The following is a 23366-nucleotide window of genomic DNA, read 5'->3' as shown; positions in this document are numbered from 1 at the left end:
AGACTTACAAATACATTAGACACGATCAAAATGAGAAATTCAGGTTCCTGAGTTCTTGTTGGAACAGTTTTAAAAACGAGGAAATACTAAAAAAGTATGTGTGTGTGCAAACACATATACATACATGTGTGCCTGTATACATTGAATACAACAAACAGCATCTTATAAAACATCTTTACTGTCATTTCTATGTGTGGTTGGACAAATGGAAAGGATTCCTGTTTTGCTTAAGAGAATGTTTCAGTGTTCTAAACTACCTATCACTGACCTTTAGCCACTTTCCCTCTCTGATGCTGTCTCTCTTTTCCCTGATTATGCTGCCAGAACGTATTTGTTTTTTAATTAGGGATGCTACACTGGAAAGTGTTTTTTTTACAACAGTATTTGCATTATTGTGCAAAGGATGATGAGCAATGGAAGTAAAGCAGATTTATAATCCTGAAGCAACATAAGTGTCCAAACTGCCAAGAGTAGGTGAACATTAAGTACGTGTATGTAACTCAGAAGCCTATGACATCTCCACATCATTTCTTTTGCATGAAGATTATTTACTTTACTGTTCAATAGAGAACAGCTGATATCAACAGTTAGTTCCAGAAACTGAGCAAGGGAAGCTTTCCATCACTAACAGCCCTGGCAGTACCGACCATGTCCTTGGTGTCCTGGTTTCAGTTAGCACAGAATTAATTTTCTTCCTAGTAGCTGGTGGAATGCTGTGTTTTGGCTTAGAATGAGAAGAGTGCTGATAACACCCCGATGCTTTAATTGTTGCAGAGCAGTGCTTATACTAAGCCAAGGACATCTCAGCCTTTGCTCTGTCCTGCCAACGGGCAGGCTGGGGGGTGCAGTAAGAGCTGGGAGGGGACAGACCCAGGACAGGTGACCCAAACTAGCCAAAGGGGTATTCCATACCATCTGACGTCATGCTAAACAATATATAGGGGTGGCTAGCCGGGGGGAGGGGGCCGGACTGCTCGGGGTTAGGCTGGGCATCGGTCAGCGGGTGGTGAGCAATTGCATTGTGCATCACTTGTTTGTACATACTATTATTACTTTCGTATTATCACCATTGTATCATCATTATTATTATTGTTATTATTATTTTGTTATTTTTTTTTCCTGTCTTATTAAACTGTCTTTATCTCAACTCACGGGCTTCACTTTCCATTTCTCTCCCCCGTCCCAGAGAGGGAGGGGGGAGGGTGAGCGAACGGCTGCGTGGTGTTTAGCTGCCGGTCGGGTTAAACCACGACAGTCTTTTTGGCGCCCAACGTGGGGCCCGAAAGGTTGAGATAACGGCAGATCTGATCAGAGTGTGTTAAACTAAAATTGGTGTAAGGATTAGACCTGCTTAATAGTCACTTGTCATGATGCTGATTGCTTTAATCACAACTCTGCTGCGCCTGTTTTCCAAATTGAGTATTATAGTACATTATTTTCCGTATTTGCTCTCTGTAGTGTTGTTTCTCCTCTCCGGGCCCTGGTTTCAGACCATTATGGTACTAAGTGTTATAGCAATGGCTTATGAGACGATAAAATATCTGGTCATGACTCTAACTTGGTATTTATACTCAGTAACATCGTGGACTCTGTACTTTGGAAACAGCATCTTGGGAACTATTAGCAATTATACCTATTGTTTTTCTCCATTAGAGAGTCAATCTGTGGAGGGGAAAGGGGAGGATATTTTTCCTTACTTGCTTACTTTCCCTTTCTCCTTCACCACCCCTGTATCCTCCTGGGTCACTCTGCCTTCCTCCTTCACCACCCTCTTATCCCCTGAGCTTGTCACAATAGCTCTCCAAGATATTGAATATTTCTGGAATACTCAGAATACCATAGTCTTGTTGTTCTGCCTCATGAATGCACTTCAGATTCTGCTTAAAGTTAAACAACTACTTATGAAGCTCATCCGGAGATCTGCCCGGAGGCAGTATAGTTGTGGGTGGCAGGGAGTATGGGTGGATATGGGCAGGCATCTAGAGCAGTTGGCACCCCCAGTGTGTTGGAAATTCACCCCTGAACAATGGCAAAATCCTCAAAAACTGGCAGAATGCTTGAAAAAAAGGTGTAATGATTCTGGCAGTTCCGAAGTAACACAAATCATTGTAACGTGCTGGGGCCTGGCTCATGCCTATCGAGCTGCCATTGATACTGCTGTCAACTTAGTGACAGACCCTGCGGCCACTCCAAACCCTGTGACAGATCCAACGGCCACTGTGACCCCTACGGTGGATTCTGCAGCCGCTCCAGTCCCAGCTCCTGCAGCCGCTCCAGTCCCAGCTCCTGCAGCCGCTCCAGTCCCAGCTCCTGCAGCCGCTCCAGTCCCAGCTCCTGCAGCCGCTCCAGTCCCAGCTCCTGCAGCCGCTCCAGCTCCAGCTCCTGCAACTGCTCCAGTCCCAGCTCCTGAAGCTGCTCCAGCTCCAGCTCCTGCAGCTGCTCCAGTCCCAGTTCCTGCAGCCGCTCCAGTCCCAGCTCCTGCAGCCGCTCCAGTCCCAGCTCCTGCAGCCGCTCCAGTCCCAGCTCCTGCAGCCGCTCCAGTCCCAGCTCCTGCAGCCTCTCCAGTCCCAGCTCCTGCAGCCGCTCCAGCTCCAGCTCCTGCAACTGCTCCAGTCCCAGCTCCTGAAGCTGCTCCAGCTCCAGCTCCTGCAGCTGCTCCAGTCCCAGTTCCTGCAGTCGCTCCAGTTCCAGCTCCGGCCGCTACTCCAGTCCCAGTTCCTGCAACTGCTCCAGTCCCAGCTCCTGAAGCCGCTCCAGCTCCAGCTCCTGAAGCCGCTCCAGCTCCAGCTCCTACTGCTGCTCCAGTCCCAGCTCCTGCAACTGCTCCAGCTCCAACTCCAGCTCCTGTAGCCGCTCCAGCTCCTGTGGCCGTGTCAGAGAAACGAGCTGTAGCAGTGCAAGTTGACCCTGCAGAGGGCATTCCAACCCCTGTGGCAGACCCTGTAACAAAGTCAGAGAAACGAGCAGTAGCAGTGCAAGCTGCCCCTGTAGAGAAGGTGAAAATATGGTATAGAAATTCAAGTCGTTTAGAACGCAGAGAGTCTTCTGCCAATCCAGGTAAGGCTTCTGCCAAAACTAAGTATAGAGATGACGAAGATGATGACGACGCTGGGCCGTCAAGGATTCAGGAGGAGGAAGATGAGGATGCCGAAAGAGCAACAGTAACTACCCGAAGCCTAAACGAGCGCGAGCTACGAGATGTGCGAAAAGATTTTGGTCGCTGTATAGGTGAGCAGCTTGTCACCTGGCTGCTCCGGTGCTGGGACTCTGGAGCCAATTGTGTGGAATTAGACGGCAGGGAAGCCAAGCGGCTGGGATCCCTTGCTCGAGACGCCGGCATTGACAAAGCAATTGCAGATGGAGCACGACCCACCAGCCTCTGGAGGCGTCTCCTCTCAGCTGTGAGGGAAAGGTATCCCTTCAAGGAAGATATTTTATGTCTACCAGGCAAGTGGACCACTATGGAGAAGGGAATCCAGTACCTGAGGGAATTAGCCGTACGGGAAGTGATTTATGAGGATCCAGACCTCAAACAAACATCCACAGATCCAGATGAAGTCAAGTGTACACGACCCATGTGGCGGAAGTTTGTACGGAGTGCACCATCATCATATGCCAGCTCATTGGCAATAATGGCCTGGAAAGAGGATGAGGAACCCACAGTGGGTGAAGCGGCTAAACAACTCCGGCAGTACGAAGAAAGTCTCTCCTCTTCCTTACAGGCCTGCGTCTCAGCTGTGGAGAAACTTTCTGAAAAGGTTCACCAACTTGAAGAGAATCTATTGTCCTCCCCACCTGAACCAACCAGTGCCCACCGACCAAAGGAGAACACTTGGGAGAAACTTTCTGAAAAGGTTCACCAACTTGAAGAGAGATTATTCTCCTTCGCACCTGTACAAAGCAGTGTCTCAGCTGTCAGGGGTAGGCGTTCACCCACACAAGGAAGACGATATGGTGGGTACTCACCCCGTGCCACCCTGTGGTTTTACTTACGAGACCATGGAGAGGACATGAGAAAGTGGGATGGAAAATCTACCGCGACCCTAGAGGCACGGGTACGTGAGTTGCAAAAGAAAACAATCAGGAAAAAGGGATTCTCCGAAAAGTTTGCTGCTCCAACTTCCAGCAGACAGTCCTTCAAACACAGAAACGAGGAAGATTCTGACCAGGATTAGGGGGGCCCTGCCTCCAGCCAGGGGGAGGAAAGGGACAATCGAGTTTATTGGACTGTGTGGATTCGATGGCCTGGCACATCACGCGCACAGAAGTATAAGGCTTTAGTAGACACCGGTGCACAATGTACTATAATGCCATCGAGCTATAAAGGACCAGAGCCCATCTATATTTGTGGAGTGACAGGGGGATCTCAGCAGTTGACTGTATTGGAGGCTGAAGTGAGTCTGACTGGGAATGAGTGGGAAAAGCACCGCATTGTGACTGGTCCGGATGCTCCATGTATCCTTGGCATAGACTATCTTAGAAGAGGATACTGCAAGGACCCAAAAGGGTTCCGGTGGGCTTTTGGTATTGCTGCCTTAGAGACAGAGGGCATTAAACAATTATCTACCTTGCCTGGTCTCTCAGAGGACCCCTCTGTTGTGGGGTTGCTGAGGGTCGAAGAACAGCAAGTGCCAATTGCTACCACAACTGTGCACCGGCGGCAATATCGCACCAACCGAGACTCCCTGATTCCCATCCATAAGCTAATTCGTCAATTGGAGAGCCAAGGAGTGATCAGCAAGACTCATTCACCTTTCAATAGTCCCATATGGCCAGTGCGAAAGTCTAATGGCGAGTGGAGACTAACAGTGGACTATCGCGGCCTGAACGAAGTCACGCCACCACTGAGTGCTGCAGTGCCGGACATGCTGGAACTTCAGTATGAACTTGAATCGAAGGCAGCCAAGTGGTACGCCACAATTGATATCGCTAATGCATTTTTCTCCATCCCTCTAGCAGCAGAGTGCAGGCCACAATTTGCCTTCACTTGGAGGGGAGTCCAATATACTTGGAATAGGCTGCCCCAGGGGTGGAAACACAGCCCTACCATTTGCCATGGGCTGATCCAGTCTGCACTAGAGCAGGGGGAAGCTCCTGAACACCTGCAGTACATCGATGACATTATTGTGTGGGGTGACACAGCAGAGGAAGTTTTCGAGAAAGGGAAGAAAATAGTCCAAATCCTTCTGAAAGCCGGTTTTGCCATAAAACAAAATAAAGTCAAAGGACCTGCACGGGAGATCCAGTTTTTAGGAATAAAATGGCAAGATGGACGTCGTCAAATCCCAATGGATGTGATCAACAAAATAACAGCTATGTCTCCACCAACTAACAAAAAAGAAACACAGACTTTCCTAGGTGTTGTGGGGTTTTGGAGAATGCACATCCCAAATTACAGTCTGATTGTAAACCCACTCTACCAAGTAACTCGTAAGAAGAATGAGTTTGAATGGGGCCCTGAACAACGACAAGCCTTTGAACAAATCAAGCAGGAAATAGTCCATGCAGTAGCCCTTGGGCCAGTTCGAACAGGACCAGATGTAAAGAATGTGCTCTACACTGCAGCCGGGGAGAACGGCCCCACCTGGAGCCTCTGGCAGAAAGAACCTGGGGAAACTTGAGGTCGGCCTCTGGGGTTTTGGAGTCGGGGATACAGAGGATCTGAGGCCCGCTATACTCCAACTGAAAAGGAGATATTGGCAGCATATGAAGGAGTTCGATCTGCTTCGGAGGTGGTCGGTACTGAAGCGCAGCTCCTCCTAGCACCCCGATTACCGGTACTAGGCTGGATGTTCAAGGGAAGGGTCCCCTCTACGCATCATGCAACTGATGCTACATGGAGCAAGTGGGTTGCACTGATTACTCAGCGGGCTCGAATAGGAAACCCCAGTCGCCCAGGAATATTGGAAGTGATCATGGACTGGCCAGAAGGCAAATACTTTGGGATATCATCAGAGGAGGAGGTGGGTCGTGCTGAAGAAGCCCCACTGTACAACCAGTTGCCAGAGAATGAAAAGAAATATGCCCTGTTCACTGATGGGTCCTGTCGTATTGTGGGGAAGCATCGGAGATGGAAGGCTGCTGTATGGAGTCCTACGCGACGAGTTGCAGAAGCTGCTGAGGGAGAAGGTGAATCGAGTCAGTTTGCAGAAGTGAAAGCCATTCAGCTGGCTTTAGACATTGCTGAACGAGAAAAATGGCCAGTTCTCTATCTCTACACCGATTCATGGATGGTAGCAAATGCCCTGTGGGGATGGTTACAGCAATGGAAGCAAAACAACTGGCAGCGTAGGGGCAAACCTATCTGGGCTGCTGCATTGTGGCAAGATATTGCTGCTCGGGTAGAGAACCTGGCTGTGAAAGTACGCCACGTAGATGCTCATGTGCCCAAGAATCGGGCTACTGAAGAACATCAAAACAACCAGCAGGTGGATCAGGCTGCTAAGATTGAAGTAGCTCAGGTGGACCTGGATTGGCAGCATAAAGGTGAATTATTTATAGCCCGATGGGCCCATGACACCTCAGGCCATCAAGGTAGAGATGCAACATACAGATGGGCTCGTGATCGAGGGGTGGACTTGACCATGGATGCTATAGCACAGGTTATTCATGACTGTGAAACATGTGCTGCAATCAAGCAAGCCAAACGGTCAAAGCCTCTTTGGTATGGAGGACGATGGCTGAAATATAAGTATGGAGAGGCCTGGCAGATTGATTACATCACACTCCCTCAAACTCGCAATGGCAAGCGCCACGTACTTACAATGGTGGAAGCAACCACCGGATGGCTGGAAACATATCCTGTGCCTCATGCTACCGCCCGGAACACCATCCTGGGCCTTGAAAAGCAAGTCCTATGGCGACATGGCACCCCAGAAAGAATAGAATCAGACAATGGGACTCACTTCCGAAACAACCTTATAGACACTTGGGCCAAAGAACATGGTATTGAATGGGTGTATCACATCCCCTATCATGCACCAGCCTCCGGGAAAGTTGAACGATACAATGGCCTGTTAAAAACTACCTTGAAAGCAATGGGCGCTGGGACGTTCAAAAACTGGGATACGCATTTGGCAAAGGCCACCTGGTTAGTCAATACTAGGGGATCTACCAACCGAGCTGGACCTGCCCAATCAAACCTGTTACGTACTGTAGATGGGGATAAAGTTCCTGTAGTGCATGTAAAAAATATGCTGGGTAAAACAGTCTGGGCTACTCCTGCCTCAGGAAAAGGCAAACCTATTCGTGGAATTGTTTTCGCTCAGGGACCTGGATATACTTGGTGGGTGATGCAAAAGAACGGAGAGGTCCGGTGTGTACCTCAAGGAGATTTAATACTGGGTGAGAATAGCCCATGAACTGAATTGCACCATGTTAAATAGTATATTATACTGTATGTTATCACTACCATGATTACTATAGGTGACTAACTAGAATGTATGGAAAAGAGTGTAACCTGAGCATGACATAAATGGTATGGAATAAGGGGTGGATAGATGTCCTGGTTTCAGTTAGCACAGAATTAATTTTCTTCCTAGTAGCTGGTGGAATGCTGTGTTTTGGCTTAGAATGAGAAGAGTGCTGATAACACCCCGATGCTTTAATTGTTGCAGAGCAGTGCTTATACTAAGCCAAGGACATCTCAGCCTTTGCTCTGTCCTGCCAACGGGCAGGCTGGGGGGTGCAGTAAGAGCTGGGAGGGGACAGACCCAGGACAGGTGACCCAAACTAGCCAAAGGGGTATTCCATACCATCTGACGTCATGCTAAACAATATATAGGGGTGGCTAGCCGGGGGGAGGGGGCCGGACTGCTCGGGGTTAGGCTGGGCATCGGTCAGCGGGTGGTGAGCAATTGCATTGTGCATCACTTGTTTGTACATACTATTATTACTTTCGTATTATCACCATTGTATCATCATTATTATTATTGTTATTATTATTTTGTTATTTTTTTTTCCTGTCTTATTAAACTGTCTTTATCTCAACTCACGGGCTTCACTTTCCATTTCTCTCCCCCGTCCCAGAGAGGGAGGGGGGAGGGTGAGCGAACGGCTGCGTGGTGTTTAGCTGCCGGTCGGGTTAAACCACGACACTTGGTGACCTCTAGTGCAGTCATTTTCAGCTCCAGTCTCAAACTGCTCTGTCATGCTCTCAGTTGTGTGCCTGTTTCTCAGTCAATAGCCCTCATCCTTGCATGAGGAATTGAGAGGGACTGGGGAGAAGCTCTGCTTTGCCTTTGGTTGATTCATCTTTTCAGAGTAACTGGACTGAGTCCAGAATTGACAAAAAACCAGAACCAAAACATAACCCCGCCTTTCCCCTTCTCCCAGCACCTGTGGGAGTTCACAGTACAGCCTTGAGAAGGCCCTGAAAAGCCCACCGTAAGTCCATCTTCTGTACAGGCAAGCAAGATATGGGACACTGGTCAAGTCACAGCATGGGACGAACAAAGCCATCAATTCTCGACCATCAACTGCAGTCATCAAGCCTGAACTTCTAAAGATCATTTGGCCTAAAAGTATGTCCTAGCTAATCAATACCACAAAGACTGGGAAAGAAAGCTAAAATTTCCTTTGATAATTGATTGAAGAAAAGTGTACTATGAAAAGACATGCTATTACAAAATGACTCACAGGCGTAAGTTTTCTTGCCTTGACTTTAACGTCAATAACTTCATTTATGTGTCCTCATTTAGAAAATGAAAGTTAAATTACCTCACAGCCAAATTACCTTATCAGGTATTATTCTGTCTTTTTGGTTGTGGCAGGTAATTCTCAATACTACATTTTAACTAATGAATTCAGTCCACTGTGTTAATATAGTTACAGATGCTAATTTTAATAATTTGCAATGTCTTGTTTATAAAACCAAGGTTCCCATACTTGTGAGGAAGAAAATTATTTTCCAGTGGTTATAATATTATGGTCCAAGTTGGAAATGGAAATATTCAAGTCTTAAAATCTGCACAGGATTCTGTAAGAGTATCTACAGGATGATGATGTTGCACAAACGGAAAAATATTTTTTCTTTAAAATCATCTTTGATATTTTTACTAAAGAAAAAAAATAAAAGATCTAAGAGGCAATTAAAACTTACAGGACAGAACTTGACTCTAAGATTATGGAAAAAAGAAAAAACTGAGGGGGTTATGCGTTTTGCTGAATTAAGCATCAACCTTGGACACAAAAAAAGTGATTCCTTTTTTTATGGCTGAGAGAATGCTACAAAATTAATTTGCTTAGTACTACATAAGAGATACTAAAATAGCATGCATTTTAAAATACAAGGTAAGCATATATTTGCTCAGTAAATAAAATGAAAACCTGTTCTAAAAACCGGATTCCAATAAGCTAAGACTCAAATAGCACAGAATATGAAACCTCATCCCACCAAGAAGAATGATAAGCAATAGACACTATCAGCAATGTGAGAAAGTACCTATGCACTGTCAAAAACCTCTACAATGAATTAAGGGTTTTGTTTTGTTCAAGGGTTTTGTTCATTTTTTAAATCGGGAGTTAACAAAGAGCTTTGGAGACCACCATGGTCAGAAACTGCTAAAGACATATTGCTGAAATATTTTTTTTCCTTCCAAATCTCTTAATATAGGTCAGTACATCAGAATATGAAGACCATATACCATATATTTATCTTCTGTTCTTCTTAATTGATCAATACAAATTATCATAACGAATCCAAATAAGAGAACCAGTGTGCTCCACTTTATGCTCTGGCATAAAGTCTGGCATTAAGGTCTGGCCTTGATGAGAAAATCATTTTCTGTAATGCTTATTGAATCTGGCCAAGAGGTTTGGTTTTTCAGGCCTGACATTGCTAGGAAAATAATTTGAGTTTGAGAATTTTGCTTGGGAAATGTGGAAACCATCAATATCAATTTACAAGATCTCTTACTATGTTAGAGATGTCAAAAGACACAGACAAAATAAAATGCTCTCACCTGCTGCAATACAGTGGATAAAAACTGCAGCTTTAAATGAAGATCAAAAGTCTTTTGTTTTTCCTTGACAGTGGAAAAGCAGTTAAACAAAAAGGCAGAAAAGTTATGTTAACATCTACAGAGGTTAATATCTATATAGGTTCAGACTTAGAAGTTTGGGATGAACAGCAAGGATAAAGAAACTATCAAATATAAAATACCATAAAGTTTAGATATTAGCTTTATTACCAAGGTATTTAAAACAAAGCAATACCTATTATAGTTTTGTTTTTAGGATTCAAAATAACCAATCTCATTAAGGCAGGTTTTGCAAATGATACATTGTTTTTCATAAAATGAAGCAGATGGGAAAAACTGATTTCCACCATGACAAAACAAAGCAGCACTAGCAACAGAAGGAAACTTTTACAGTGGTGTTAAGAAAATGAAAAGCTAGCCATCCCTTCAATTTTTGGATGCTGCATGTGTTTCCAGTTACAAAATGGTGTGTACCTCACTAGTGCCAGATACTTACATCTGAAGCACCTGGGTGAACTGAGATATCTTGTGCCAAATCACTTCCTATTGCTTGCTACTGTCCTTCACCTGGAGTTCACTGTCCCAAGATGAACAAACAAAATCCTTCACACTACCACTCTTCAGTGTCAAGTCAGTAGGTTTACCTTAACCTCCCCCTAACTTAAGTCTATTTAAACTCATGTGGTTTTGCCTCGAAGCAATGACACAACTACAGTTGCATTATAGGCTGTGCTGTGACAGGTATCACCTAAGTGAATAGTAGCATTTTCTTGAGTGTCTTCCAGCTATATCTGATAGAGCTCATCTGTCACTGCCACGTCTCTTGGCTGCTTATAATCTTCATTGATTTTCTGGCTGTACCTGTAAAATGGCTTTTAGATTTTCTTGGTAAGTAAATAAGACTTTGGTAGTCAGACATCTGAATGAGATCCCCATTTCATGCATATTGGACAAAGCTGGCTTGGGCAAGCATGCACATAGATAAGTATCAAATTTGAAACTATGGGAATCCTGTTTACAAAAGTGCTGCAATCCCTGTGTGAAGCCAACTGAAATCTTACATATTCTTCACTCCTACAGGTAGATTCTTAAACACAGGCAGACAAGGTACAATTTGAAACAACGTAAAGTACCTGAGGACTTTCAAACAAAGCTGATGGATGTGATACACGTACAGTACATAGAAGATAATGTTTCCTCTGAACTACTAGCTTATCACCCTGTAGGATATACTAGGACATCTCAGGTGGCACAATTGCATTGAGCTCAGAAGGTGTCAGAGTTGGAGGAATGCAAACATCACCAACAACGATTTAAAACTTTTAAAATAAAAGCCATTAAAAATGCTCTTGAAGCAACTATGTTGCTTGAAACCAGACTCATATTCTGACAAAACAAACTCAGGATCAATTTAATTTTCCATAGTAAAGATCAATAAGTAATAGCAAGTATCTGGGAGAAATCTCTTGAATGGGATTTGTGTCAGCAAATCCCCAGCTCAAAACAGAACATATCTTTGACTGCTTCGTTGAACTGAGAATTTAAAACTTTAGATCCATAAACTAATATGAAGATTGACGTCTCATGCCTCTTTTAGAAGAAAAAAACAAAAAACACACCAAAACGCTGTTTCACATTGTTTTGCAAAAAGATCTTTACCGTCATTCAAAATCATGTTTGTAGGTTGGTTGCAGTTCATAAACTTTAACCATCATATTTTACAATGCTGCCTGTTTTCAGTTTTCAATTCCAGACTTTGGAATACTGCCCAGATAATTAACATCATAATAAAAGCTATCATCCACCAACATACATGATTTATTTTGAGAATCTTGCATGTAAATATGTGAAACAGCAAACATCTACTGAGATACTGAGAAGATACACAAGCATCTTCTGTCAGCCCAGGACAATGGCCTTGCATTATACTGCTCAGGTTTATTAGCATAGTAATAGCAATGTAGTAAAGCTAATATACTTATGCTATTAAATTTCTTGATCAGGTGAGCCACAGAGTTCTGTTTCTTTGGGAATTTTTACTCAATCATTTCCAAAGCTTTCAGGCATACAAAGCTGGATGGCAGTTAACCTGCCCAGACAAACCAACCAACCAAGACATCTAGCAGTTTGTCAGAAAGCTTTCAGTTCAGAGAGCTGCAAGATAACCACCACAAAAACTACTACATTATCTTCTATGAGGATGGTGTAGGCACTGGAGTAAACTATTCATGGAAACCCAGCCAGAAAAGGTGCAGTCTCTCTCACGTTGTTATAGCACCACTGTTATAACATTGCAGCCACTTGTACTGTTATGCTGCAACAGCTCTGTGGTACACAGGAGGGATTCACCATGTGGTGCACTTCCAAAGCCAACAAGCAGCTTCAGACCTCTACCTAACAGGCAACCTGCCTGAAAGATAGAAAATGAGACTGCAGTTGAGTGAAACCTCTCACACTTGCAAGAACAAATGTTTCCTCCTGCCACAGCCTGCAATTCTTTGGAAAAAAACAGCACTTTTGCAGCTACATCAAGACCATGAGCATATTCTCCAGCAACCAAGTCCCATAAGTTCTCTTTCACTGAATCTCCCTCAGTGAGCCCTGGGCATTCCAGGCATAGCCACCAGCACACACCTCAGGGAGTTGGCTGTCTTTTCTGCTGTGGAAACATGCACTCACATCCACAGCTACCGGCTATTCCTCACGCTGGAGAGAGGTGACAGGCAGATTTTCTAGAAAATGTCAATCTCATCATACCGGTAGTTGAGAAGTGCTAATTCGCCTGGGAAGAAATGTAAGATGTACTCTCTCAAAACAAAGAACATGGGACTCCGGCACAAATACACATGAAGATGGTGCTTGTAGCTCATACTTTATCAAAAATAAAACTTTATAAAACCTAAGATGAGCAAAATGTTTCCAGAAAGTGAAGGCATAAATATTGTATGGGAAGAATATTTATGCTGTTATTCATATGATCAACAAACTTGAAGGAGCAGGATCACTTGAAGGAGCACTTGGGGAGCAGGATCTCACTGCTACGTAACCAACTTACTCACAGGTTGCTGTTGAGAAAAGAATAGTTGTGTGCCTAGTCACGTAATAATGTCAACAGAACACAGGATTTAAACAAAAAGTTCCTAAGCCTTGGTTGTAAGATTTTATGAGCAGAAGTAAGTGCAGAAATAGATTAAAGGAAATTCCTCAAGCACACAGCAAGTTGTGAGCAGCAAATTAGTGCAACAAGGACAGAAACTGAACATTAGTACCAAAATTTAACTTCCTAATTTTTGTACCTTAAGAAAGAAGTACAAAATGAAAGCAACCAAAGCCAGAAGCCCAAGTGAGGTTTTAACAACTATTTCAGTGTTTATGCTACATGGGACAATTTGTAAAATTTGCAAGAGCGAGTCTGTTTTTTAAACAGTATCTCTATGTGTTGAGGGATGTTTTGAAACAGCAAAAATCCCATGGCTTGCTGTAGCTGAGCAAACCAAGCTACCAGGGCAACTATGAGAAGTTCCCATGACAGTGTTCCCACATCGCCCAATTGAGGAATTCAGAAAAATATTGTTACCAGTAGCTGGCTTCAAGGACAAGGTCTACGTGACTGCTAATCACCAGGGGGTTGTTTTCGTGCAGGTGGGGTTGTTTTCTTGTAGTTGTTTGTCTGAGTGGTTTTGGCCAATAATCTTGTGTGAGACACTATCCGCCCCTGTTAAGTTCACTATAAAAGTTAGGCTATTTGGGCAATAAGATGGAGCATGATCTGACTCTACTGATGTCTGTCGTGCTTTCGGCCATGCTTTCTGCAATATCTATGGCTTAGTATCCAATAAAGTAGTCACAGTGATAGACTGCATTCAAAATGCCACATTTATGTAGGCTTTGCTAAAATTGTTTTCTAGAATGTAATTCTGTGGTGTACCATGAAATACAGACCTGGCTTGTTCATCTTCATTAAAAAAATAGAAGGAAAGAGGAGAGAGCAAGAGCTAAATATACCCCATTTATTATGCTTGGCATTCTCAGGATTAGTATCATTAAGATACTGCTGAGAGGATTCAGATTTTTCTTTTTTCCTTAAGTGTTTGGTTAGTGTTTTAACGAGAAAAAAAAAGCAAAAGAAAAAAAAAAAAAAGCAAGGCACAAAAAATATGTAAATCACTGTGCTAGTCCAAGTTGCTTCACTAATAGAATAGTTGCACAACATGAACATGGTTTGTTCACACCTGAAATCTAGAGAGGCTGCAAGCTAACTCCAGCCTGCTCCAGCCTGAGCATTCAGGACACCATAGCCTTTCATTACACAGCTGGAAAAAGTGGGCTTTTCAGGAATCTGCAACCTCCTCAGAGACCACAAATTGCTTCTGTAGCATAATAAGCATAAAACATTATTTGTAAAGCAAGCCTGCTGTAGGCTTATATTTGGTTTAGAGAGCTGTGAATCTCCAGAACAACATTTTAGGCAACCATAGGCTTAGAAATGTTGAAGATGGTTGTGCTGAAGGTCTAGAAGGGTTTACATCTAAAGCATAATACTAATCGGTGTTAATACCCGCCTAAATCCTCAAATATCCCACATGACCTAAACAAATATCTCAAAGGAAACATTTTCAACCTTCTATCTCAAACAAGTTTTTAGTTATACAGTTCAAAAACTCGGCTTAAGGGGAGAACTGAGAACCCATAACTTCACACTGAAAACCCAATTTCAGCTAACTCCCCACTGAAGACTCAAGCTATGCCAATTCTTCCCATTGATAAAAGTCTTAATGTAATATATAGCCTATAGAAGCATCAGCTCAGTGCAACTACATGAGATGCCCACTTTCCACCGAAAACCACAAATATAGATTTTTAAAGGTGCAGACATGTAGAAGTCAGATCTTCATGACCAACAGGTATCCTATTTTCAGTGATTCAATGGAAGAGGTTTTTTTTTTTTTTTTTATTATTTTTTATTCTGTGGTCAGGTATATTGTAACAAAAAATTCTTTGTGATTTAAGGTTGCTAATGTGTTCCAGTATAAAGCCAGAGAATAGAAAACTAACAGCTAACAAAGACAATCAGCACTGCTAAAATATAAGCAGGATGGCTAAAATACAAGCAGGATAGCTAAAATACAGTATTTAATCTGTGTTCAGGAGCTCAAAGCAGACTGTGGGCAAATGAGCTCTCCTTATAATTGCTCAGAATTAGAGCTTCTGTAAACTTAATTTGAAACTCAATGCCCCTATCAGAAGTCTGTGTCTCTGTCTGAGAATGTTAAATGCCAGTCTGAAAGATCAATTCCCTACACATGTATTCTTCAGAAATTGGGCTTTTTAAATAGACAGCATACTGGGACATTTGGCTTTTTGAGGCATCTAAAATTACTGGTTCCCTGAAGTTTTCTATGCTTGTCTCCATTGAGATATGTCATACACTCATTTTAAAGGTATTGCATGTTTATATATGATTTTACTTTTGGTTAGTTCTGAAGTGGTCAGGCAAATGTACCAGATGATATTTGAAGGTTCCTTCCAACTGACCGATTCAATTTGATTTGATTCGATTTGATTCTATTCTGTTCTGTTCTTCTGTTCTCTATTCTGTTCTGTTCTGTTCTACTCTACTCTATCCTAATGAATTTAGGTATGTCTTCATATTTTAGGTTACCATAGCCACACCTGGTATTATACACCATCACCTTCTTCAGTATTTTATTGTAAGATGCTGGACAGCCACCTTCCCAAAGAGAAGGCACACATCAGAAGATTTAAATCACCTTTAAAGACAACTGTCAGGGCTAAGAACAAAAGCAGGCTGTTTGTTTCTCTACATCCAAAGCAATTTCTGCTATCAATTCCTCTAAAGCCATGAATAGTACTGGGATATTTTGGTTTCTTCATTATAGACAAGAAGAATATATACTGCAATTAGGAATGACTAAGACTTTTTTTTTTCTTTTCCAACCAAAACCAATAAAGAATTAAAAACTCCAGGCATTCACTTTTTTTTGCTGAACATAGTGTGCCTTTTCTTTTTTAAACTTAAGGAAACTATATTAAGAAAAAATATATTAAGCTTTGCATTATTTCAAATGTTGAATTTATATAAAATTAGAGGAGGAAAAGCAACTAATATTACTTTGTAGATGCATGCGGATGAATAAATACACCACAAAACACAGACAATGGACAAGGAATAAATTTAGATTTTGCATGTCTTGCTCAATTCATTTTAGATCATGAATCTGAGTGGACTTCAGCCAATCTCCTCCTGACACCTTTTTCTTGGTATTTTTCTTAACAAATACCTGGAGGTCTGGCTATAGGATGTGAAAATCTCATCTGTGTAACATAAGTGCTTATCTCTAATACTGTCACCAGAGGCAAAAGTTTCCAAAGACCTGCAGAGCGAGTGCCAATTTACTCAGTTTAGCCATTTCTTTTGTTCCTGACGATTACATAACTGGGGAACTTCATCATGTTGTTTTAAGGCAAAAATCTACTGCTTGCATTCAGAGAAATGGAAAACACAGCTGAAGACTTTAGGCCAAACAATGAAGATGGAACAGCAGCTACCTTGAGTGTATGGTAGGTAAGAATATACACAAGCATAGGTTTGAGGCAGTCCATAGGAGCAAAGGGCTTGAAGCCACATCCACAGACTGTCTTAGGTGAAGGCACTCTCCATCCTTCCTACTGAAAATGGGACATTAACCTTGGGCAAGAAAGTCATTTGTGTTTCAAACCTTGCTCCCAAAAGGGGCTTTTATTTCATTCAGAGATGGTCAACATGTCCACACAAGAAGCCCGGTGCTGCCTCTTGCTAGTCAAGCACTCTTATGCCTCAGATCTACTTAGGCTTGTTCTTGTCTGCTGTGTGTACACCACTCAACTCTTGGGGTCTCAACTGCAAAGCTCAGCTTTGAACAAGAGTTGGACAGCTTTCTAAAGGAAATCTATTCATTTGAAAGGTAAAGTATTTTATTCAAATGATATAAAGAACTAATACACCAGGATGTGGAAGCAGGATCAGCTGGCCCAGATGTATTACAGAGACACTGTCCAAGCATGTAAGAATGGTAAGAATGGTGCCAAAAAAGTCAAAAGCCACCTGTAGTTGAATCTGGTGAGGAACACAAAGGGCAAGAAGAATGGCTTCTGCAGATAAACCACCAGCAAAAGGCAGATAAGGGAAAATTGACCCATTACTGCAGAGACCTGGTGAAGCAGGACAAGGAAAAGACTATGCTATTCAGTGTCACCTTCATCTCAGTTTATACGTAAGATTTGCTCTCAGGAATTCCAGGCCACTGAAACCCATGAGAAAGTCTGGGGCAATTAAAACTAACCCTCAGTAGAGGAAGAACAGGCTAGCAAACATTTTAATGAATGGGACATGTGCATGTCCTTGGGACCTGATAGGGATGCACTCTCAAGAGCTGTGGAAACTGGTCCCTGTTTAAGTGAGACCACTTTTTTTAGCTTAAGATTTTAAAGATTGTGGCAATCTGGGGATGGTTCCTGAGAGCTGATTTAGGAGCAAATACTCCTTGAAGCCATTTCCAAACATAAGAAAGATGAGAAGGTGACTTATGAAAGGGACATCATGCCTAGTCAACCTGATAGCTTTCTATAATGAAATGACTACTTCACTGGACATGGGGAGAGCACTGAATGTTGTTTATTTTGTCTTTAATGAGTCTTTCAAAGCTGTCTTCCATAACATCTGCATAGATGAATTGAGCAAGTAGGGACTGAATATGTAGACAGTGAGGTGGGTTAAAATTTCCTGAACTGGTGGTCTGAAAGTGTTATCAGAGGCTTGAAGTCCAGTTGGAGATCAGTCACTAGTGATGTACCCCAGCGGCTAGTACTATTTAACATCATCATTTTTGGAAGCAATGAGACAGAGTATATCCTAAACTGAGAATAGTGGTTCATACCTGAGATGGTTTTGTTCCCATGCAGAGGGACCTCGACAGGCTAGAGAAATGGGCTGATAGGAATCTCATAAAGTTCAACAAAAAGAAATGCAAAGTTCTGCACATGGGGAGGAATTATCCCAGTACATGCCAGAGACTATCTGGCTGGGAAACAGCTTGGCAGAAAAAGAAACAGGGTTCCTGGTGGACACCAGGTTGAATGTGCCCCTGTAGAAAAGAAGGCCACCAGCATCCAACAGACCAGGTGAAGAGATCATTTCCTTCTATATAAAACACATTAAATTTAGCTCATCTTTGGTTTACAAAGACAGACCAGCAATATCAAATTATTCAGAAATACATAGGCTAGCTAAGTATGACATGATACAATTAAAGTCTAGAACTAAAGACTTAATAGGACTTTCTGAAATTCTCCTCTATGGTGAAATGAGCACAAAAAATGGCTGAATACCACATTCCAGTACACTATATGATATGAAGAGAAATTCAGAAGCAGTAAAGGAAGAGAGCAAGTGTTAGGTGGAGTGACACTTTAAGTCAGACATCTTACTGTAGGGTGAAATGGTGTGAATGGAAGATCTCATTCATTATCACAACTGACACTGGATTACTGTTTCATCAGAATACATTACTACTGGCAGAAACCTATTAGCTGACAATGTAACAGGGCCATAAAGTTTTAGGGAAGCACAAAATATTCCAACAGAGAAGCAAAAGAAGAATCTATGATATCACAGAATCACAAAATCATCTAGGTTGGAAGAGACCTCAAGATCATAGAGTCCAAACTCTGACCTAACACTAACAAGTCCTCCACTAAACCATATCACTAAGTGCTACATCTAAATGTCTTTTAAAGACCTCCAGGGATGGTGACTCCACCACTTCCCTGGGCAGCCCATTCCAATGCCTAATAACCCTTTCAGTAAAGAATTTCTTCCTAACATCCAACCTAAAACTCCCCTGGCACAACTTTAGCCCATTCTCCCTCATCCTGTCACCAGGCACGTGGGAGAATAGACCAATCCCCACCTTGCTACAGCCTCCTTTAAGGTACCTATGGAGAGCGATAAGGTCGCCGCTGAGCCTTCTCTTTTCCAGTCTGAACAATTCCAGTTCCCTCAACCGTTCCTTGTAAGGCTTGTTCTCCAGACCCCTCACCAGCTTCGTCGCCCTTCTCTGGACTCGCTCGAGCACCTCCATGTCCTTCTTGTAGTGAGGGGTCCAAATCTGAACACAGTACTCGAGGTGCGGCCTTACCAGAGCCGAGTACAAGGGGACAATCACTTCCCTAGCCCTGCTGGTCACACTGTTTCTTATACAAGCCAGGATGCTGTTGGCTTTCTTGGCCACCTGAGCAAACCGCTGGCTCACATTCAGCCGACTATCAACCAATACTCCCAGGTCCTTCTCCGCCTGGCAGCTTTCCAACCACTCATCTCCCAGCCTGTAGTTCTGCTTGGGGTTGTTGTGCCCCAGGTGCAGGACCTGGCACTTGGCCTTGTTGAACTTCATACAGTTGGCCTGAGCCCATCAGTCCAGCCTATCCAGATCGTCCTGCAGAGCCTTCCTACCCTCGAGCAGATCAACACACGCACCTAACTTGGTATCATCTGCAAACTTACTGAGGGTGCACTCGATCTCCGCATCCAGATCATCAAGAAAGATATTAAGGAGGACTGGCCCCAGTACTGAGCCCTGGGGGACGCCACTAGTGACCGGCCTCCAGCTGGATTTGACTCCATTCACCACAACTCTTTGGGCCCAGCTATACAGCCAGTTTTTAGCCCAACGAAGCATATGCCAGTCCAAGCCAAGAGCAGCCACTTTCTTGAGGAGAATGTTGTGGGGAACAGTGTCAAAGGCCTTACTGAAGTCAAGGTAGACCACATCCTCAGCGTTTCCCTCATTCACCCAGCATGTCACTTTGTCATAGAAGGAGATCAGGTTCGTCAAGCAGGACCTGCCTTTCATAAACCCATGCTGTCTGGGCCTGATTGCCTGGTTGTCCTGCAAGTGCTGCGTGATGACACTCAAGATATCTGCTCCATGAGCTTCCCTGGGTCTACCCTCCAGCCCTTCTTGTAGATGGGCATCAAGTTTGCTATCTGCCAGTAAACCGGGACCTCCCCTGATAGCCAGGTCTGCCGATAAAATGATGGAAAGCGGCTTGGCTAGCTCCTCCGCCAGTTCTCTTAGTATCCTTGGGTGGATCCCATCCAGCCTCATCGACTTTTGTACATCCAAGTGCTGTAGCAGGTCGCCAACCATTTCCTAGTGGGTTATGAGGGCCACTACATTCTGCTCCCCATACCCTTCTACCAGCTTGGGGTGCTGGGTAACCACAGAACAACTACTCTTGCTGCTAAAGACTGAGGCAAAGAAGGCATTAAGCACCTCCGCCTTTTCCTCATCTCTCGCCACCAAGTTTCCCTCTGCATCCAGTAAAGGATGGAGATTCTCCTTAGTCCTCTTTTTTGTGTTGATGTATTTATAAAAACATTTTCTGTTATCTTTAACAGCAGTAGCCAGTTTGAGCTCCAGATTAGCTTTGGCCTTTCTAATTTTGTCCCTGCACAGCCTCGCAACATCCTTATAGTCTTCCTGAGTGGCCCATCCTCTTTTCCAAAGATTATAAACCCTCTTTTTTTCTCCTAAGCTCAAGCCACAACTCTCTGTTCAGCCAGGCTGGTCTTATTCTGTGCTGGCTCATCTTTAGGCACGTCAGGACAGACAGCTCCTGAGCCATTAAGATTTCCTTCTTGAAGAGTGCCCAGTCTTCCTGGACTCCTCTGCCCTTCAGAACCACCTCCCAAGCGACTCTATCAACCAGTGTCCTGAACAACTCAAAGCCAGCCCTCCGGAAGTCCAAGACAGCAGTTTTACTGGTCCCCTTCTTGACTTTGCCAAGAATGGAGAACTCTACAATTTTGTGGTCACTCTGTCCAAGACAGCTCCTGACCACCACATCTCCCACCAGTCCTTCCCTGTTTGTGAACAGAAGGTCTAGCAGGGCATCTCCCCTGGTAGGCTCACTAACTAGCTGAGTCAGGAATTTATCTTCCATGCTTTCCAGAAATCTCCTATACTGTTTTCTCTGGGCTGTGTTGTGCTTCCAGGATATATCTGGGAAGTTGAAGTCCCCCTCGAGAACAAGTGCTGACGATTTCACGAATTGTGCCAGCTGCCTGTAGAATTCCTCATCAGTCTCCTCATCCTGGTTTGGCGGTGTATTACAGACCCCCAACCAGGATGCTTGCTTTGTCAGCCTTCCCGCTGATCCTAACCCGTAGGGAATCAACCTTATCATTCCCAGTCTCGAGTTCCACAACATCAAAACACTCTAATATAGAGAGCCACACCACCACCCCTTCCATGCTGCCTGTCCCTTCTGAAGAGCCTATAGCCAGACATTGCAGCACTGCAGTCATGGGAGTGGTCCCACCATGTTTCCATGACGGCAACCAAGTCATAGCCTGCCTGCTGCACGATGGCTTCCAGCTCCTCTTGTTTGTTACCCATGCTGCGTGCATTAGTGCATTCAGCTGGACCATTGCCTTCTCTCCCAGCCTTGCCATTGTTCTCCCTGGCACACCTCCAACAAGCCTTATTTCAGCCCTGTCCCCCTTCTTACCTAGTTTAAAGCCCTCTCAATGAGCCCTGCCAGCTCCTGGGCAGGATCCATTTTCCCCTTAGAGATAGGTGGGACCCGTCTGCAGCCATCAGGCCAGGTGCCGAGTAAAGTGCCTCATGGTCAAAAAAAAACAAAATTTCTGTGTTGGCACCAGCCTCTGAGACACATGTTTATCAGGTGGGCTCTTTGTGTCCTCTCGGTACCCCTCCCTGCCACTGTACGGATGGACGAAAACAGCATCAGAATGACCTAAAAATACTAAAAACAGGGGAGCAAATAAAAAACAATAACAAAAACAAAAACAAAAATCTTAAACCTTGCTTGCTGATTAGTAAGGAGAAAAAAAGGAGATCTGAACATGCCTTTAAATAAAAATATACAAGTACATTCACAGTTAGTATAAACAGACATAGTTTCTTTAGTATCAATCAGTTAACATGTTTATTACAGAAACTAAGTTCACTGCTTTAGAGTTAATGCTGTAGGCTCAAAGGAAGAAGCCCACACCTTAATTGAAGTTTTACTTGCACAAGTATTGCAGGCTCAGACCCAGTTTAAAGGACCTACTTTGTTTTAATCAGCTATGTTTTATTCTCTAACCACAAGCAACTATTTCTGGATTCTGACTTTTACAGTATTGAGCTCACTCCCCTATAATGACCACTTACCTTCTTTAACTCTTCCTGGATACTTTTGTCATTTTCTTCTGAGGACAAACTCTCCTTTTGGTTTTCGGGATCTGTTCTAGGTTCAGACTCTTGTTCTTCACCAGAAGATGTTTCCTTGTCACTCATTTTAGCTTCAAGCTGAAATAACCTGGTTTTAAGCTCCTCGTCCATAAGGTCAGGCTTGATACTACAATGCTGATCCTCACTGCTTATATCTGTTTCTGATAAATCATCTAAATCCTACAAAGAAATTGGAAGAACAGTAATAATTACTGTATAGGTACAGCAGGAAAACAAGCAGCTTCCTAGAAAAGGGTAGATAAGATCACTGAAGAGAAGCTGGAAAGAAAGCAAAGTGTGCTGATAAGAAGTTACCACATCTTTATAGAAGAAGGCCAGTAAACCCACACCTGTTGGATAATATTTATCATTCCTGGCTACTTTTATATTATATAGAAAGGAACTATCGAAATCATTACGTATCTGTGTGCAGCTAACAAAACAAAAGCATAAATGGCGATTCTTGTTCTCAGTACTGCATTTCCATCACTCTCAGTTATGGTGCATATAAAGAAACTGAAGTGTGGGAATGAAATCACTTATCCATGACAACCTGACAGTTGTGTCCACTTTCCAGCTGAAAGCTGTGCTTAAATTCCCTGCCAGCTGGTCTTGAGCATTATCCTTATTTTCTTATGATTACTAGAAACAAGTTTTTAAAAAATCTTTCCTTTTTTAAGTGACAGATTTTCAGCTTTCCCAGTGAACATTTACATAGGTGGATCCACTACAGCTACAATTATTCTCCAAACACCAGCCTCCTTAGAACAAGTTCAATCTCCAGGAACACCTTCTTTTCTTACTTTTGGATCCTTAAAGGTGGGAAGTACTCAGATGCTTGGTTAAATATGGTTGGTGCTACAGATTTGACCATGACGAGTCCTTTACTTTGCAGGCCGAATAGAAGAAAAACAAAATCCTTTTACAAGTCTGTCTGGCCTGTTGCCTGCCCAATATTTAATGATGTGGAAAAGTTTTTTTTTTTTTTTTTTTTTCCTTGCAGGAAATCTAAAAGTGCCTGATGACTATATCAAAAACTAATGTCTGGATATGTACCAACTAATTTTCTGGATCTGTGCTGTCTGAT

At 43.3% G+C, this 23366-nt stretch overlaps 1 protein-coding gene across 4 annotated transcripts in view; it reads right to left on the bottom strand.

The window, feature by feature from the left end:
- MYRIP (myosin VIIA and Rab interacting protein) overlaps nucleotides 1-23366 on the bottom strand; it is a 231963-nt gene that overhangs the window by 13102 nt on the left and 195495 nt on the right. For all 4 annotated transcript variants that reach the window (XM_084511564.1, XM_084511567.1, XM_084511565.1 and 1 more), the window contains 2 exons: nucleotides 22220-22459; nucleotides 9963-10025 (listed from right to left, as the gene is read on the bottom strand). In XM_084511564.1, coding sequence (XP_084367690.1) covers nucleotides 9963-10025; nucleotides 22220-22459 — 303 coding nt within the window. The remainder of the gene's footprint in view (nucleotides 1-9962; nucleotides 10026-22219; nucleotides 22460-23366) is intronic.

Source organism: Aythya ferina, assembly GCF_964211825.1.
Source record: "Aythya ferina genome assembly, chromosome: 2".
In the NCBI taxonomy this organism is placed as follows: Eukaryota; Metazoa; Chordata; class Aves; order Anseriformes; family Anatidae; genus Aythya; species Aythya ferina.
The sequence above is the reverse complement of the archived record's forward strand: the minus strand, read 5'-3'. Positions and strand labels throughout refer to the sequence as shown.